The following is a 19,713-nucleotide window of genomic DNA, read 5'->3' on the forward strand; positions in this document are numbered from 1 at the left end:
CTTCCAGCAGGGCTGCTTCTGTTCTAGGCCTGGGATACACTACAACATTAGTGTGACGCAAGTTGACTTACACCTCTACCCCGATATAACGCGACCTGATATAACACGAATTCAGATAGCATGCGGTAAAGCAGTATTCTGGGGGGGGCGGGGCTGCGCACTCCAGCGGATCAAAGCAAGTTTGATATAACGCGGTAAGGTTTTTTGGCTCCCAAGGACAGTGTTACATCGAGGTAGAGGTGTATTTGAGCATGCATCTACTTTCCAATTGGTCTCCCACCAACGTAAGCGACCTGTTACAGTAGATGCAGTACAACCACTTCTCCGAATGGCATGGAGCCAGGCCAACCTGCTGAGGTCGACACAGTGCAAGTGTAGACACTGTGTGACCTGTGTTGAGCCTAACAGTTCTCCAGTTGCTGTCCCATAATGCCCTGAAAGAGCAACTGCTAAGATCACAATGGTAAACATGACTGCCCAGGTATCAGATACCAGAAGCCCTCTTTAAAACTCCCCACATATATTTGAAATGCCTTTTCTGATAGCCCACTTCGACGAGTACACCCTGCAGCTCTCCCTTGCTGTGTGCAACTGCCCAAACAACCATGCCAACTACGCACACTAGACATGCTCCTGCCTGGAGTAGCAAGAGGTACTGGCTCTCCTGAGCCTGTGGGGAGAAGAGGCTGTATCTACAAAAAGATTCCACAGGGGATGCAGCCAAAGGGTTACAAACAGGGATCAGCAGCAGTGCTGCGGGAAATCAAAGGACCGTGCCAGGCATCCTACAAAGCCAGGGAGAACAACGATCAGGCTGTGCTGAGCTGCAGACTTGCCATTTTTTACAGGGAGCTGCATGCCATACTCGTCAGAATCCTCACCAGCACCCTGCAGACCACCAAGGATATCTCAGAGGAACCCAAGACAGATACCCTGGCCATGAACAGTGAGGAGGAAGAGAGGAGGAGGACGGGAGAAGCTGGGCAGGAGGCTCCAATGATGCCACGAGCCAGGACCTATTTGAGACTCCACCACAGTCTAGCCAGTCCCATCAGGCGAGTGCAGATAAGCAGGACAATGGGGAAGAGAACTCAGGTAAACGTGTGCATGCGTTTTTCCTTATGTTTAAAATTAAAGGTGGTACCTGGCCATTCCCCAAGTTAACAAGACACAGATATCGACCGGTCATTGTTTTTACTCATATGAGAAGAGGTAGAGGTACAACAAAGAGAGCCAGAGTTGGCACCCGCTTTTTATTCCCCCATTGGGTTAGGAGGGAAGGCCAGACGGAGCACTCTGTTTATGTACACGGGGATGTCTCTAATTCATAGGCTCAGGAAAACACCCACTCATATTTATAAACGTACAGCAAGCACGATAATTCTTAGCAGCACCCAAAGCTCCAGGCTGAAAACAGTCCAGCAGAGAATACAACTGTGTCTGACCATTAAAGTGCTCTTTCAAAGCCTCCCTCAAGCGCACAGTTCCAGTCGGGTTCTTTAAGTGGCCTTTCATCTGGCTGCTCAAAGTCAGTGCCCAGCCACTCCATCTCAGCTCTCCACCTTGGCAACAGTTTTCCTCCCTTTTCCTCACAGATATTATGCAGGACGCAGCAGGCAGCTATAATCATAACCAGCACGATATTTTTCTCACGGAGCTCCAAATTAGCAAGTAAACATGGCCAGCGTCTCTTCCATCTACCAAAAAGCACATTGAGTGATTCTACACCTGCTGAGCTAGTAGTTAAATCTTTCCTTGGAGCTGTTGAGGTGGCCGGCATACAGCTTCGTGAGCAAGGTGTAAGTTGGGTCCCCCGGGATCACTACTGGCACTTCAAAATCTGCAAAGGTCTTAAAGACGTGAGCATCAAGCACCCTCCCTGGCCAGCCCACATTGATATTGGTGAAGCGTCCCTGATGATCCACCAAAAGAAAACCACAGATTAACCACAGAAAAGCAGCCCTTTGTGTTGATGTACTCTGTGGCAAGGTGGGCTGGTGCCCAACTAGGGATATATGTGCTATCGCCCCACTGCAGTTTGGGAACCCCACTGCTGCAAATCCATCCACTATGGCTCTGAGCAATGTGCAGGACACAGTGATGTGCAGTAGGAGACGATTATGGCCCTTCACACTTGCATGATAACACCCCTCATTGTGAGTTTTCCCAATTCCAAAATGGTAGCACTGACTGGTAGCAATCCAGCATTGCAAGCGTTCAGAGTGAGATTGTCACCTGCTTCTCCATGGTCAATGCAGCTCTTATTCTGGTGTCTGTGTACTCAAGGGCGAGGGCCTGCTCAGCACACAGATCCAGGAATGTGGCCTTTTGCATCCAAAAGTTTTGCACCCACTGCTCATTGTGTCAGCCCTGGATTTTGATGCAATCCCCTCAGTCTGTGCTTGTTTCTCAGGCCCAGAAGTGGCACTTCAATGTCTGCAGCAGCTCCATGAACTTCATCAACAACCTTGAATTGTTTTTCACTATATCCCTCAGCAAATCATCCTTGAAGAAATCCTCATGTCCCTCATTGTTGCAAAACTTCCCGAGGATGTGCAAATACAGGAGAATCATGTCCTCTGTATTTGAAACTTTCAAGAGAATAATGCAGAGCTCTGCAGGCTTCAGGCTTCTGTCAGAGATTGCAGACCCCAAACAGTGCTGTAGGGGTTTGTGGATTTTTTTTTTTTTTAAAGGCACGAAAATTATGATAAGGATGACATTATGGAATGCAGAAAGCTGCATGCTGGGAACTTGATTCCTTCCTCCAGAGATCCCTGGATAACGCATTACTATCTCACAAAATAGTGCGAAAATGTCTCAAAGGGCATTGCGCTAGATGGCAGAGCATGGCACTGGGATACCTACCCGTGATGCATAGCACGTTACATCGACACAAGCACTCCTGGTGAATATGAGCAGCACCGCTGCAAGCAGCCAAGTACGCATGCGCCCGAGTGACATACAAACTTTGGCAGTTGTATGCCAACGTAAATTGCATCGACCACAGTTTGTAGTGTAGACATAAGCCCTAATTCGAGATTTCCAGAAGCAGTCTCTCATCTCACACTAAAAGGAAGTTCTGCAAGCTCTGTGTAAGGCAATTCAGTAGCTTGGCTTGACCACCTAAGGCTGAAAGAAAGGCAAGGGTTGTGGAACTAGAAAATGAAAAGGTTGGATAGAACAAAGTGGGAGAGTGAGGGAAGAAAAGAGAAGGAAAAGAGGTAGGAGTGGAGGGGGAAAAGCAAATTAATAGTGCTGCAAATAATAAGAGGTCCAGTTTCCACTCCTCATGGAACCTAAGAGAATTCCTACTCAGCACTGGCATCTTCTTGAACATCCCATTGCAAAATTATGCCCTGACAGCATTAAACAGCTTGAGTGAAAAGGGGCCACCACTCTGCTGTGGTTAAGTTTGTCAACCACTTGACACCAGGAAAACCTCAAATTAAAAAAAAAAAAAAGTGCATCACTCATCCTAACCTACTGATGTTAGGGTATCAGTTCAACAGCAAATAATTAACTGCAAGACTGCACCCCATAATAAATTATCTTTTCTAACTATAAATAAGCTCATTCATTACCTATTAGGTAGACGGATCCTTTTGATAGCATAGTTGCAGTCATCTACTTTGTTTCTGGCTTCGAAAACAACTCCAAATCCTCCTCGACCCATACATTGAATTGGTTCAAAATCTGTTAGATACCTGGACAAAAATTTTTACTAATTATTAACATTTTGAATGTCAATTATTTCTGTCTAAGCTATGACCTGCTGTGCACCCTTGGGCAAGTCATTTCACCTCTGTTTCTTCATTTCCCCTGTCACGTTTTGCCTTGTCTATTTAGATTATAAATTCTTTAGGGACAGGGAACTGTTATTATGTGCTTGTACAGTGCCTAGCACAATCCCAATCTCTGCTGCAGCCTGTAGGTGCGACTGTAATACAAATTATACAACCTTTACACAATAAGGCATGTGTGCTTAATATAAAGATTATGGACATTTAAAAAAGTGTGTCTTCACAGTAAAAAAACATAACAAAAAACAAAACAACAAGGTGTTCTTAATCTATGTTCGCTAACCCAGATTACAACAGCAGTGAAAACGGGTGGGGGAGTGTAGGGATAGCTCAGTGGTTTGAGCATTGGCCTGCTAAACCCGGAGTTGTGAGTTCAATCCTTGAGGGGGCCACTTAGGGAATCTGGGGCAAAATTGGTCCTGCTAGTGAAGGCAGGGGGCTGGACTCAATGACCTTTCAGGGTCCCTTCCACTTCTATGAGATAAATATAAATATATGGAGATTACCTATTTATTTAAACTCATCTTTTAACCTGGGGTAGCAGCTCAAATTCAATTCCAGGATCCTATATACGCTTTAACTTGAGCGGCTAACCCAAGTTAAAAGCCACATTGCTGTCTTCACTGCTATTTTAATCCAAGTTAATAACACTTTTAGTTTTGGAGTGAAGACAAACTAAGGGTAAGTTTTCATCCCAATAAACATAGCTTTACCACTTTGTCATATAACCAAGGTGGTATTTTTCATTTTTAACTCCGAGAGACTAGTCTCTCTCAAGGGCAGCCCATTTCCTCAAAACCTCTTTTGCTTCAGGTTCTCCTCAAACTATCCATTTATTATGCCATTTTTCCTAAAAGCATCTCCTTTTAGATACAATCATTCCCTTTACTCCATCCTCATATTATTTTAAACACTTCAATTCCTACCTTTACTAGGTAGTGACATTACTGGAATACCTCCAGTTCAATCTCTTATTTCCCTTTCTCTATATTTTCTCCAATCTACAGATGACATGATCCTATATGCATCCCCTTTCCAAACAACATCCTCATGTCAACAGCGGAATTGCTTATAGCATTAAACACTCTCTCCCCTTCTTCCACATGTGAAGTGTCATCTTCAGTTCTCCCCCAACTTTATTCACGAACACAGCAATAGAGGAGGTAAACACTGAGGATCTCAAGGGTTATTTTATCACTCCACATGAGCACAGATAACATTAGTCCAATAAACACATGCAACTGGTCACATGATCTCCGAAAGATTGTTTAGAGTGACCTTATCTGCAGTGAGATAAGGCCTTAGACTATTGGTTGTCAATTTTCATGTGTAACAAAAAAATTAAAGTAGTTAAGAATAACCAAGCTTTTAAAAGTGGTTAAGATCACTAGCCTGCTTTTCTAGACAGAACTAGTTCGCACACTAAGACACTTTATGTATTTTGTTGAACTGAGAATACTTTGATCTCTCACCTTGACACATATCCAGAGCACTTGTCATTCCAGCTGTTATCTTTAACCTCTCCACTAACAGATTCATATTTACTGTCAGTCGGACACTGTGTTTCAGATTCCTTCCGCTGCTGACAAGGATCACAGAAAACACAAAAAAACCTTTACAAAACTAAATAAATTTGAAACTAGTTGATATTGTCAAATTAGGAGACGAAATCATTTCAATATAAAGATTTCCAAAGATTACAAAAACAGGTAAAGCAATGTAATTTACTTTCCGTAGCTGCTAAGTAAATCCCGCATAGCAGTCAACAGCTTTCAAAATCAGTTCAAAAATCAATGCAGGTTTTCATTCCCACAATTTCTTTAATAATTTAAGGTCTGTCAACTACTTATACTTGCACATGTGAGTCTGGAAACCAATAGAAAAAACCCTGAATAGGATTTTAATACTTTTCAAACTGATTTGATTAAGCAACAGGATTAAACAAAATACTTACTCTGTTGTGAGGATGGGGATGGAAGAGCTTGCGGACGATGTAAGTTGTTGCTACAATGCAGAATAAGATGGTGCCAACTATTTCTTTCCACCAATGCAAAAGCAGAACCGGATCCTTTTTGCGGATATTCTTGTAGTTCATATTGTCAACAAACCTAACACTGATCTGGGTGCTGCGTTTGTTCCGCTCTCTTTTGTAGTATGGTAAATAGTAACCATTGTCTTTGTTTAAAAAACAAAAAACAAAAACTAAGTTTGTTTATCCCAACCTATCAAGCAGTTCTATTATTGGACAAACGTGTCTGTCCTCACAGATGTGAAATACTGCACCAGAAGTTGATCTTTCAAGAGATGTGGTTACTTACAAAAAACAGCACACTGATTGCTTCCACATGGCTAAAGTTTAAGAGATTTTTGTAATACTGATCAAATTTAAATGACCAGACTTCTATACAAATTCAATTATCCAAAGTCAAACTCCACAGCAAGCAGGGTCTCTCCTACAAAGTTAATGAACTCCAGAACCATACGTGCTTAAAGACTTCAATGCATGACGTTTTTCACATACAAAGCTTTATACTCCAATATCAAACCTCCAAAGACATAACCAACATTTGGACAATACAGTTTTCTGGTTTACTTAGGGTCAATAAATCCAGTTGCTATCATACTTAACATTTAAGAGTTATCTAATGCATTTACTGAGCTTTACTGGTAAACACTGTCCCAAATTCTGAACAGTATGCTTCAAGTGGCAATAGTTACCAGTTAATGAACAAAAAACACATCACTGTTGCCACATACCATATGGATACTGCAGAACTGAAAGTGCTCCGTTGCTGTACTCTTCATGAGAAAACTTGTCATTGCTGAGACATTTATCAAATTCATCAGACCCCACCAATACAGGAGTCCTGGACGGAGAATCTAGGCAGAGACAGGAGATTCCTTTTTAAAAGCTAGAAGTGTTATAACAACCCACTATACTCCCACCATTTCCTGACTAGACCTCATTCCGTGACAATTCCCATTGTTCAGCAATAAAAAATATAAATACTTTAAAGAACTGACTGATTTTCATGCAAGTAAAATATTAAGGATGAAATCAATCTTTAAAAAAGCCACCACTCACTTCACACAAAAAATCCAACCAAACAACCCCCACGCAAACCCACCATCAGTTCTTAAATAAGTCAAGTAAGTGCCATTCATATCAGTATAATCATTTATTTCTTTTCTGATAGGACCAGAACGCCTATTTGATTTACAGGCAGTGGAAGTTTTGATTATTAGAAGAAGTCTGTCAATCACTATGACAAATCAAAGGCAGTTCACCTTCAACATTTAGATTAAAAATGTTAAAGCATGGAACAGAATCAGTTTCCAAAGGAGAATACAATCTTCCACTTAGAGACATCAGACTAATTCTGCAGTTAATGGAAGTCACAAGAATGGTCTTGTCACATTCTGCTTTGAAAAAGACAATTCGCAAAACTCTGGATCGTCACTTACGAATTAAAGGTTTCCACTTGATTGTGGGCAGCGGGATAACGGCATTGTCGGTTCTGGATTCCAGAGCCTTTGGGTTGGTTGGGAACTTCTCAGAAATTCTGACTGACGACTGAAGGTAAAGCTGGCCTCTGTACATTCCTGAGTAATAAACCAGAGAGCATATTTGACTTCAGCTTTAGTTCACTCCACCCCCCCAGCATAAAGTTGCACAACTAGGAACATGGTTTCAAGACTCCTAGCGTTTCAAGAGAAAATGAAGGATTTAAGATCAACTTTTTACGTACTGCACAATTGACTCTTCTCTTCAGAATCAGAGAAGAATGTTTTAGCCATTTATGGCTCATTCCTTGCTCTCCACACCAAGAGAGCCTGGGAGCCATGCAGAGCCAATGACCAGAATGCCACTGAGGATGAGGGTTCCTTTTAAGTTTACTCCTGGGAAAATTCTGCACCAAAAAATTAAAAATTCTGAAAAATTTGTCAAAACACCACAATATAATCATGCCAGCTTCAACTATTTTGGTAATTTATTTCAAAATATCTGTCAGCAAGTTTGTCTGTAACAATACAGACCAAAAAAAGATTCTGGTAATTTTTTTGACAAATAAATTCCTTACTAGGCATATTAGTACAGCACTTTTGAGTAATTAATTTAAATGACAATACAGAACTGTATTTCCTGCACCCTTCAGCAGCAGTGCAAAGGCTTGGGGGAGTCGGGGTAACAGAGGAGCTGAGGGAGAAGGAAGGAGCCTGTAGTGAACCTGGAGGGTTGTTAGGTGTGCGTGGGAGAAGTATGAAACAGGTTTTTTGTTTTTTTTTTCGGGGGGGGGGGGGGAGATTGTTAGGGAGTTCGGAAGCCTCCCCCATGCAGACCCCAAGCCTCTCCCATTCAGTCAGGCACATCTGCCCCTCTCCCAGAACCCCACATCCCCATGGGTCTATGCAGCCTCCTTCCCCATCCTCATGTGTTCCTGCAGCCCTCCTCCCCGTCCGTGTAGCTTTGCACCCCCACTCTCATTCAACTCCAGGCTCAATGCTGTCACCCCACCAGCTCCTGAGCCCGCACCCCAGTCTGTCCTCCCGCCCACTAGCCATTCTGAACCCCAGCAACCCTGCGCGCCCCACTCTCTGTCCTAACCTGGCTCCGCAGGCAGGATGTTGTAATGAACTCCTACTCCTGGGGGAATTCTATGCCAATGTGCATGCACCGAATTTTTTTCCCCCTCGCACAAAAAATACATTCTGCTCCACAAGTACTGCAGTTCTGCCTTTTGCCCACCAGAGGCCGCTGTGGCACCAGAACAGCTGGCTGCGTTCATACTGTTGGCTGTTCTGGTGCCACAGCGGCCTCTGGTGGGCAAAAGGTGGAACTGCAGCACTTGTGGAGCAGAAATATTTTTTTTTTTGCAGAAAAGATAAAATTCTGTGTGCGCGCAGTGGATCGGAATTCCCCCAGGAGTATAAGTAGATGAAACATTTCAGAGGGTCCCCACCCAAACTAAAAACAAATATCACACACTTAACCCTCTGAGAGGGTGCAATCAACACTGTATTATTGGGAGCATAGGTGCTGATTTTTGTTTTTGCAGGTGGGTGCTTTTGAAGAGGTGTGTGTGTTTGGGGGGCACTCTGCCAGTTTTGAGGGGATTTTCAACATATTTATACACTTTTCATATTCTAGTTATTGAATGTACATCTATCATTGGTCTCCTTACTATTTTAATAATGATCCAATTGTTATGAACTACATAATTACATTCTCCTGAATTACAGTATATTAAAATCATTGCAGTGATCTAAAAGCTGTCATCACTAATGTCCCAGTTTAAAAAATTACATCTCATTGTAGCTTTCTGGATGAAACTGTCAGTAATCTTATTTACATGTAGGTTCCCTGGTATTGTTTTGATGACGTTAAAGACAACTACATTATTCAGTTGCATCTGTCCCATTGATGACTGGGGATAATTTTTAAGTCTTCTGAAGCTGGAGAATGAATTCAGGATGATACAGGCACAGTGAGAAGGATTCTTATCAATTTGCAGTTCTCTGGAAACATAGTGCTTCCCAAGTACTGCAAATGACTCCAGGATCTCTTTCTTGATGGGTAACAGCTAATCTAGGCACCATCACTTTGTATGTATGTGCATTACTTTGCATTTAACATTGTATTTCATCTGCCATTTTGTTGTCAAGTCACCCAGTTTTGTGAGACACCTTTGTAATTCTTTGCAGTCTGTTTGGGACTTAACTATCGTGAGTAATTTTTGTATTATCTGCATACTTTGCCACCTCGCTGTTTATCCCTTTTTGCATATCATTTGTTAATATGTTGAACAGCACTGGTCCCAGAACAGTACAAGCTCCTCGGGGGACACCACTATTTACTTATTTCCATTCTGAAAATGGACCATTTATTCCTACCCTTTGTTTCCTAACTTTTAAATGGAGTGCCTGGGAACGCTTTCAGGATCACCTAACAATCCTTAATTCAATTTAAATGACCAGCCTTTTATCGTAATCACCCTGCCTCGGATTATAAACTAAATCCCTACCTCAGGGACAGAAGTTGTTAGCAGCACAGAAATCAGATTCCACACTCAAGCTCTGACTCCTGGGTGCTGAGCACCCTCTATTTTTTTTCCATGGGTGCTTGAGCCCCGGAGCACCCCCGGAGTCGGCGCCTATGGTTGGGAGAAACATTTGTATCTACAGATGGGGAGTCAGGCCACCATCACAACTAAGCATTATTTAACGTGGAACAGCATAGCGTCCATTGCCACAGCACCACTATTAACTAACAGGTGCAGAAGAAGGGTGGTTGTCCCTTCCATTTCTTATTCCCCACCCAGAACAACTTTGGCACAGCTACTCAAACAAAGAGCATAAGCAGAAATTGGTAGAGTGATGCAAAGGACTCCTTATCCTAAATCAAGAGACAGTTCAAAATTCCAGACCCTGGTAATCCAAGAAGTTTGAGGAACTTTTGGATATTTGTGAATCAAGCAGCTTAGATGAAGGAACCAGAAATCTATACTAACAAGCGTTAAGTAATAGAATATAGACTTTACAGTTTGCTGTAAAGAGAAAGTGTTTGAAAATAGATTTCTTCATATGCAAAGTAACTAGCCTACATGAATTTTAAAAATATAATAAAATAATAATAATAATAATTAATGGAGATATCCCATCTCCTAGAACTGGAAGGGATCTTGCAAGGTCATCGAGTCCAGCCCCTTGCCTTCACTAGCAGGACCAAGTACTGATTTTGCCCCAGATCCCTAAGTGGCCCCCTCAAGGATTGAACTCACAATCCTGGGTTTAGCAGGCCAATGCTCAAACCACTGAGCTATCCCTCCCCCATGTTCACTGTTCTCTTCATTCTAAAACACAGGCCATCCGAGCTGCCCTTTAACTGTTCTGGGCTCTCAGTTACTAACCAACTACACATACTTTCCCTTTTAGAAATATTCATCATGCTATTCACTTTTTGTCCAAGAGCCAGCAACACAAGCTGACAAAGCCCCAGCAATACCACTAATAAGAGCACTGATGTTACCTGTTACAATGGGGAGGAGGGGAGGAATGCAAAATCACAGTCAACCTCAGATTTATATTTGTCTTTTTTGTACATTTGCAAGATGACATGGTAGTTAAAACGCCATTGGCTTGTCTATGGAAATGCTCTCACTACAGACTACCATTAGAACAGCAATACTGGTGTTATCCCTGCTGAGAAAAGAGAAGGGAAATAAAAGGTCTAATATAAACAGCCTCAGGAGGCCTCAGTGCATTTACCTAGAGTGAAGTCAGTGGTAAGAAATTTAATGGCGCTAAGGGGAAGGAAAGCAGATGGCACAATACTCAAGGCTGTTACAAACCACATAAAATAAATTCTGACCACTGGATGAGACTTAATTTACAGAAATTTCAGCCAAAATTTCATATATGGTAACTAAGTCTCAGTAGTCAATGCAGAAAAAAGTCTTAATGTGACTAAAACCAATGGTCTGAAAGCAGAGAAGTCTGTATCAGGCAATAAAACCGTCTCCCATTAACTAAATCCCACTTTTAAAAAAGCTTTAGAACTCTATTAGTCCAAAAATACCAAGACTATACATAAGCCCACATTTCAGAGTCAAAATGGAAAGTGCATTTTATAGGTGAATAGACTTAAAGTAAATAAATAAATAAATAATAAAAAACACAACTACCCTGTTACATTTGGTCAAAACAATCAGATGAGTTATTCATGTGACCATTGGGGGCATACTGCAGCTTGTAGTTAGAACAGGGTGAACACAGCAACTCCTTCAACCACAAGTTTTTCCTCAAAGTTTTAACCACGTTTGATATGACTGTGTTCATGCCCTTTGGTGTTCAGTTTCTATGAACGTGCAAGCCAAAGGGATTACTGACAAGGATGACACAAAAAGCACAGAATATTCATGGAATACACATTTCAGATTTGGAACAGTATTTTTGCCCTGGAAACCAAATTCATCCAGTCAGGACAAAAAAGGTAGCATGGTAGCTTCTTGGAAAGTTCATAGGGCAGGGATTCAATTATCCAATCAAAATAAGGGGACAGAGGACAAGAAAGGCATAACAAAAATCAACAGCTGGAAGTTAAATGCAGAACATTTGAACTTTGAAATAAGGCACACATTTACAACAGCGAGGGTAATGAACCACTGGAACAAACTACCAGTCTCCTGAAGTCTTCAAATCAATGGATGCCTTTCTGGACAATATTCTTTAGTCAACACAAGTTATTGGGCTCAACACAGGAGTAACTGGGTGAAGTTCTCTGGCATGTATTATACAGTGAGTCAGACTTGATGATCTAATAGTCCGTTCTGGCCTTGAATTCTGAATCTAACTTGAAACCACCTGGTTTACTGAGGTTTTTAGAAGGTTGAGAGAAGGATAATGCTAAACAAAAGGCATCGCAGTAGACATCTCACCTAAATAGACACTAGACTCTGTGGCTCCTCTGGCAGCTTCCACAAGATCCTCTTCATCTTCTAGGGCCTCTTTGTTAGCGGTGTAACTTGTATCATCAAAAAGACTGATGGGAAAGACTTTCCCATCTCTAACCAGCCAAGCAGAAGCAATTGGAGTGCAAAACTGAAGAGTAAGGAAGGAAAGGGCAATTTAAAATAACTTGATAGATTTAACAGAGATTTGTTCTAAATAACTCTTATGCTTGAAAATCCCTGGTTCAATTCGTAGCCGCTCAGTAGCTCAAAATATAAAACTTCAATACAAAATACTACAGGGAGATACATTTTTTCCACCTCAGCAGATGTGCATTAAATCAAAATGCATGACATTCTTCTGTAATTCTGTAAAACTTAAATTTCCATAACATTTAATACTTTCCCATGTCCAATACCTGGTATTCCCATTCCAGATGTCCTCCCTGCTTATTAAAAGCCATAACCTTCCAGTCGGCTACTGAAACCTTTATCACTGTATCCTTCATCACAGCCTCCTGCTCCTCCACATCCGAAATGATTTTAGACTCTTCTTTGTTTATACTTGATTTAAAATTGCTCTCAATAAATCCCACGCTAGTTTCGACATCTGGGACATAACGCAGTTCAAAGTGGCCAACACTAAAATTCCACCTTAAAGTGAAAAAGAAAAAGGGTTTCTAGAAAAGAGGTTTAAAAGGAAACCCCAACCACCCATCTTAGAAATCTGTAAATGAAACTTGATATGACATGTCACTAGCATTTCTGCAGTAAATTCAGTGATAGTCCACTGAACTAAACTGCACCTCTAGAGCGAGTGTTAAAACACACTTAACTGTGCTATTTCCAGAATGCAAGACACAAAACAAGTGTACAGTTTTTTTCCACCAAAAATGACTTATTATGAGTTGAGAAGTTGAAGTAATTAAAGAGAGACATCAAAGTTTGATGGGGGAGGGAGGAAGGGGAGGCAAGCATTAAGGACTATATCAGTCAGTTAAATACCAGTGTAGCTGTTTACCCAGGAAGACCTTATCAGAGAATAGCAACAAATACATTAGAATTTAAGAACTTTACAGTACTTTAAAATAAGGTCTTTAGGCATATAGCAGCTTTTCTTAAATATCAAGCAATTTACAACTTGTGAAATTTTATGCTAGTTGTAGAGATGGGATTCTGGGGACAAAGCAAACTACGACTGCAATTTGTTGATAAAGGACATCAGTGTAACTAGAACTGATCATCCCCTAATCTAACCTATCTAGAAAGAAGGTAGATTTTTTGTAGAAAGACTATATCAGCAATGTGGGTTGGGATAGTTCTGTATCCTAGATGCCAGAGATCCATTAGCTTTATGGTACAAATAAACAAAGACAGAAATATTGAGAACTATTAACATGAATAGAAAGACTGTGCAGAACAATGCTAGAACTGTCAAGACACTCACAGTTTTGACAGCAGTTCACATTGAATGACAAAGGGGCGAAATACTTATTCATAAGTAACAATATGTTTGGGTGCCCAAAGATATATAGGACCATATTGTAAACTTACCAGGCCCCAGAGACTGCCAATTTAAAACATATATTTATATATAAAATATGTTCAACTTTTATCTTTTTCTACTGAAATTTATAAAATAAAAGCTACTATTCAGGACCAAAATCAAAGCGACCATATAAACACTCCCTACAATGTTGCCAGGGAAAGAACTGCTTTTGATCTCTCACTGTTTTTTAACCATATGAAATAGGTGCCTATAGAAGTTTTTTAAAATTTAAATATAGAAAGTGTAGGTGAGGAGGGCAGACAGCCATTTTTGACTTGATTCTGATCAACGGGGAGGAATTGGTAGAGAATCCGAAGGTGAAAGTGATCAAGAAGTGATAGATTTCATTATTCCAAGGAAAGGAAGGAGAGAAAGTGGCAGAATAAGGACACTGGACTTCAAAAAAAGCAGACTTGAACAAAGAGAACTGGTAAATAAGGTCCGACAGGAAGGAAACCTAAGGGAAAGAGTTCAGGAGAACTCAGTTTCTGAAAGCAACAGTATTAGAGGCACAACTACAAAACTATACTGAGGTGAAGGAAAGATAGGAAGAATAGTAAGAGGCCAAGATAGCTCCATCAGGAACTCTTTAATGACCTGAAAAATCAAAGAATCCTACAAAATGTGAAAATACGGACCAATTGCTGCGAGAAGTACAAAGAATAGCACAAGTAGGGACAAATTCAGAAAGGCTAAGGCACAAAATTACATCTAGCAAGTGACATAAAAGGTAACAAGAGGGCCAATAAATATATTTGGAGCAAGAGAAAGATGAAGGAAAGTGTAGGTTCTCTACTTAACGAGGAAGAAAAGCTAATAAATGATGACATCAAGAAGGCTAAGGTGTTTAATGCCTGTTGGCTTCATTCTTCACTAAAAATGTTAATTGTGACCAGATGCTTAACACAATTAATATTAACAAAAAGGGAGAAGGAACACAAGCCAAAATAGGGAAAGAACAGGTTAAAAAAAATATTTAGTTAAGTTAGATGTACTCAAGAAGGTGGGGCCTGATGAAAGTCATTCTAGGGCAATGGTTTTCAAACTGTGGGTCGCGACCCAGTACTGGGTCGCGGAATGTAAGGCACTGGGTCGCAGTGGCTCTGGTCAGCACTGCTGACCGGGCCATTAAAAGTCCCGTCGGCGGTGCTGCCCGGCTAAGGCAGGCTAGTCCCTACCGGTTCTGACATAGTGCTGCATCCAGGAAGCGGCCAGCAGCAGGTCCGGCTCCTAGGCGAGGGGCCACAGGGCTCTGTGCGCTGCCCCCACCCCAAGTACCGGCTCCGCACTCCCACTGGCCGGGAACTGGCCAATGGGAGCTGGGAAATGTGGTGCCTGAGAGCGAGAGCCATGCTGAGCCACTTGTGCGCCTCCACCTAGGAGCCGGACCTGCTGCTGGCCGCTTCTGTGGAGCGGCGTGGTCTGCAGTACCAGGACAGGCAGGAAGCCTGCCTTAGCACCTCCACTGCACCGCTGACCGGAGCTGCCCGAGATAAGCCTGCACCCCAATCCCCTGCCCCAGACCAGAGCCCCAAACCTGAGGCCCCCCAACCCCTTCACCCCCAGCCCTACCCCAGAGCCTGGACCCCCAGCACAGAGCCTTGACTCCCTCCTGCACCCCAAGTCTCTGCCTCAGCCCTGAGCCCCCTCCTGCACCCCAAACCCCTCATCCCCTGCACTCCAACCTCCTGCCCCAGCCCTAAGCCTCTCCCACACCCCAATCTCCTCATCTCCAGCTCCGTTGGGTGCACAACTAGTTGAAATACCATTCTCAAAAAGTTATTGATGGTTCGCTTTCCAACTGGGAGGGCATATCAAGTGGGGTCCTGCACTATTCAGTATTTCATTAACAACGTGGATAATGAAGTAGAAAGTCTGCTTATAAAATCTGTAGATAACACCAAACTGGGAGGGGTTGCAAGCACTTTGGAGGACAAGATTAAAATTCAGCGGGATCTTGACAAATTGGTGAACTGATCTGAATTCAACAAGAGGATATTCAATGAAGCCACATGCAAAGTACTTCACTTTGGAAGTTAAAAATCTATGATTCTAGGATATATGATCCCATATAAAATAAGTGCATTGGTATGGCTGCATTAAAAATTACTGTGCACTATTCTGGTCTCCATGGCTTTGTAAGTAATACAGAGAAGCTGTAATAGGCTGTAAGTGATCAGCCAAAATAAAGGGATTTGAGAATAGGGTTTAAAGGACTAAAGGAATAAGTGTTTTTATTTTTAAAAGAGTTATGTTGAAAATTAGAAGTGTAAACATTGAGTATAAAAATATACAAAAGGTTATTAAGGTAAAGAGGTGGGGAAAAGAACATTGAAAAATAGCAATAAAACCAGGAGCAACTTGCTTACGTTGGAAAAGGACACATTTCAATTTGTATACTCGGAAATACTTGTAATAGTTAGGATGAGCAGAGTGGTAATGTTTCCATAGTTTGGCATCTTTGGCAAACTCATTAGACGTAGTCAAGTCTAAGGAAAAGTCATTCCCATTTGATATAGGAAGGGTAGACTAAATGTCCAGGTACCTTCTTACTTCATCTATGACACAACTGGAGACAGAGCCCTGGTCTACGGACCTACTCACTGTGGTGTCTTCACTACGGTGAGTCGACTACTGCCGCTCCCCAGTCAACTCTGCCTGCGCCTCTCACGGTGGTGGAGTACAGGAGTCGACGGGAGAGCGCTCGGGGGTCAATTTATCGCGTCTAGGCTAGAGGCGATAAATCGACCCCTGCTGGATCGATTGCTAACTGCCAATCCGGCGAGTAGTATAGACATACCCTGAGGTTAGAGAGATTTCCTCAAAAAGTTAGAAAGCACAGAGTAAGAATCCAAATAACAGAAGTCTGGCAGATCTCTAGTGGGAAGGCTAAAACCCCAGAAATTCCCAATTCAATAGGGGTAAAAGAATATCAAATCCTGAAGCAATAAGAATTAAAAGACGTGTTTGTTGCCACTCACTACTGTCACACTGTCTTAAGAACAGCTCTAAGACCACAAACTGTACTCATACATACTTCTCATTGCCACTACGTGGCCCGACAGCACGGACTGTTTTCTGGGTTCGATGCAGGAGAAGAATATCTTCTTGTTCTGTTTCATCATCATCCCAGCGGCGACAGCCTATAGCTGAGCATATGTACTTCACCTAAGGGAGAAGAAAAGAAATTCACATAGGCTTGGAACATCAACATGAATGCAAACTAGGTAGCTCAATGATGACATTCAAAGTCAACAAATCTTTGGAGAATTTTTCGGCTCCTTACGAGCAAAATGATTTAGAGACATAGGCCAACATTTAAAAAACTAGTAGTCATTTTGGGGTTCTTAATTTTTGGGTGGCCAATCTGATTCAACCTGAGACACCTTAAAAAGGCCTTTATTTTCAGGTGATGGGTACTCAGAGAGCTGCGATTTTCAGAAAGTGCTAATAAGTCTCTGACTGGGGACCTAAGAATCACTAGTCACTTTTGGAAATCTTGGTCTTAAATTCTTAGCAAATTCTTATGCAACTTATACAGCAGTCACAACTCCACCACGATCAATACTTCTCCATTTCTCCCATCATACGCTGACAAATAGAAAGATTCAGAAAACCGCTTCCATAAGACTCCCAAAGCCCAGTTTTGATGTCACACTACTTTCACAATGTAGCTCCAATGAATTCAAACCAGCTACTCCTGATTTATACCAGTGTAACGGATCAAGTGTTGAGACAACAGTTTTCTTGTCTACAGAATAGATAACACTCTTTCAGTGCTGCCTAGTCAGCCTGGAGAGTGATTAAGAGTATCACAATCTACCTGCTGCAGTAGGGCACTGACTTTAGCATTCCTAATCCTAGGGGAGCTAGACCGGAAATAATTTTCCCAATTCAGGTCTTCCAAGTGGGCAATTTTAATTTAGGAAGGTGGGTGGCAATCTCCCCTCTAGGAAGCCTTAATCCCTTCGTCAGTACCATCCTGCAAAACGCTATACAGTAACTCCTCACTTAACATTGTAGTTATGTTTCTGAAAAATGCGACTTTAAGTGAAATGATGTTAAGCAAATCCAATTTCCCCATAAGAATCAGTGTAAATGGGGGGAGGGGTGTTAGGTTCCAGGGCAGCTTCCCCTACTCTGCAAGCACCAGGGGCAGGGGACTCAACCCTCAGCCTGCCCACTCCACTCTTTCCCTCCAACCCCGTCCCCCCTTGACCCGCCTCCCCTTTACTTCGCACTGCGTCCTGGCTCCTCCCCACCCTTCTAAATGCTGCAAGCCAGCTGATTGCTGGGTTCCGGAGGCAGGGGAGGGAGGGGAGAGACGCACCGAGTCCTCGCTCCTCCCCTCTCCCTTCTGCCCGGGGCAATCAGTTGGCTTGTGGCGTTTACGAGTCAGGAGGGAGGATGGAGGACTTGGCGCAGGCTCCCCCTCCCTCCCTCCTTGCCTCCTGCCTGGGGCAATCAGCTGGCTTGCGGCATTTGGGAGGCAGGGGGAGCTAGCACGCCGAGTCCTCGCTCCTCCCCCCTCCCTCCTAAACGCCACAAGCCAGCTGATTGCCGTGGGCAGGATGTGGGGGAGGGGGGGGGGAGAAGACGCTGATCTGCGGGGTCTGCCGGCGGGCGGGAGGGTAGGGAGGCTGCCAGCTGTGGAGAAAGCAGGCAGCCAAACAACATAAGAGTGGAGCATTGCACAACGTTAAAGGAGTATGTTCCCCAATTGATCAGCAACGTAACAACGAAATAACGTTAAGCGGAACGACTTTAAGTGAGGAGTTACTGTAAGTCACTAACTCTGTGGCCAAAGAAGGCTGGACACTCTTCCCTGTTCAGAGCAACTCTGCTTCTCTGAATTCTAGCCAGAAGTCGAAGAAGAAACCCAAAAAGCTCTTTTCCCCCTCCACTGCCCCCCCGAGAAGGATGCAAACATCATCTGCAGCATATACAGTGCAACTGTCAACCAGAGATTCAAAGGGAACCCATGCACTCCTCTACTGTGCAGTCCCAGGTCTTCAACATCACTATCTTTAGCGACTGCTGTATACCATTCCCCGAAGGTGTACTACATTCAGCCTGCTGCACTAAAGCACCTGGTTGATTTAAAGAGAGCTGGCCAATAAAGAAAAAAAACAAAAAACTAGTTTGAGAAATTTTCACAAAATGTAGAAGGTTCAGTTCAAAATAGAACCACTTTATTTTTTTCAATTCTCCATCCAGCTTTTTCACCCCACAAGAAAAACACTCAAGATTGATTTTAGCAAAAATTTGGTTTTTGCTAAGCAAACTTTAGACAATCATTTGACCAGTATTCAATCAACATTTTGAAGACATAGAAAGGCACACTTTTTTTTTCATAAAAAACAAAATATTTCAACAATGTGGACAATTTGTGAATTTTTTAAAAGTTGCTTTTTGATAAATAAAATAAAATATCTTCTGTAGGCAGTCAGTGGGTAGTTCTACTAGTTATCTTATATGACTTTAGAAAGTGTAAATAATAGTTCTTATAACAAGTACTAAAATAAACTTGCCATAAATAAGCGCAGGTCTACCCAGATATTATATCTCTCTCACACACACACACACACACACCCCTACCCTTTTCAGCTTGCTCTAAATTGTTTGTTTTTTTTGATTACAGAATAGAAAACCTAAATTGAAATTCATGTACCATCTAATTCTTTCTTGAAAATTTGGGAGGCTGAATGACAGAATACCCATCAAGGATAAGTTTATTCCAAACCCAGACACCAGCAGGACTTGTTGACCAACGAAGTTGCAAAGCTAATCAAATCTTGTGTGAGTCACGCAGTTTTACACTAGAATTAGATCTCAAGTTCTAAACCCTCCTGCCCCCGCTCCCCTCTCCCATTCCATTTTTAGAAACAGTTCTCAAAAATACATACACAAACCC

General features: G+C 42.3%; 1 protein-coding gene across 3 annotated transcripts in view; it reads right to left on the reverse strand.

The window, feature by feature from the left end:
- EIF2AK3 (eukaryotic translation initiation factor 2 alpha kinase 3) overlaps positions 1 to 19,713 on the reverse strand; it is a 64,707-nt gene that overhangs the window by 14,434 nt on the left and 30,560 nt on the right. For all 3 annotated transcript variants that reach the window (XR_010601642.1, XM_042855587.2, XM_008169718.4), the window contains exons 4-11: positions 16,837 to 16,967; positions 12,670 to 12,904; positions 12,239 to 12,401; positions 7,269 to 7,406; positions 6,561 to 6,683; positions 5,758 to 5,978; positions 5,276 to 5,385; positions 3,585 to 3,707 (exon numbers count right to left, since the gene is read on the reverse strand). Coding sequence is in view for 2 of the 3 variants with exons in the window: in XM_042855587.2 (XP_042711521.2) it covers positions 3,585 to 3,707; positions 5,276 to 5,385; positions 5,758 to 5,978; positions 6,561 to 6,683; positions 7,269 to 7,406; positions 12,239 to 12,401; positions 12,670 to 12,904; positions 16,837 to 16,967 (1,244 nt within the window). In the remaining variant the exon portion in view is untranslated. The remainder of the gene's footprint in view (positions 1 to 3,584; positions 3,708 to 5,275; positions 5,386 to 5,757; positions 5,979 to 6,560; positions 6,684 to 7,268; positions 7,407 to 12,238; positions 12,402 to 12,669; positions 12,905 to 16,836; positions 16,968 to 19,713) is intronic.

This window comes from Chrysemys picta, chromosome 5 (genome assembly GCF_011386835.1).
Source record: "Chrysemys picta bellii isolate R12L10 chromosome 5, ASM1138683v2, whole genome shotgun sequence".
In the NCBI taxonomy this organism is placed as follows: Eukaryota; Metazoa; Chordata; order Testudines; family Emydidae; genus Chrysemys; species Chrysemys picta.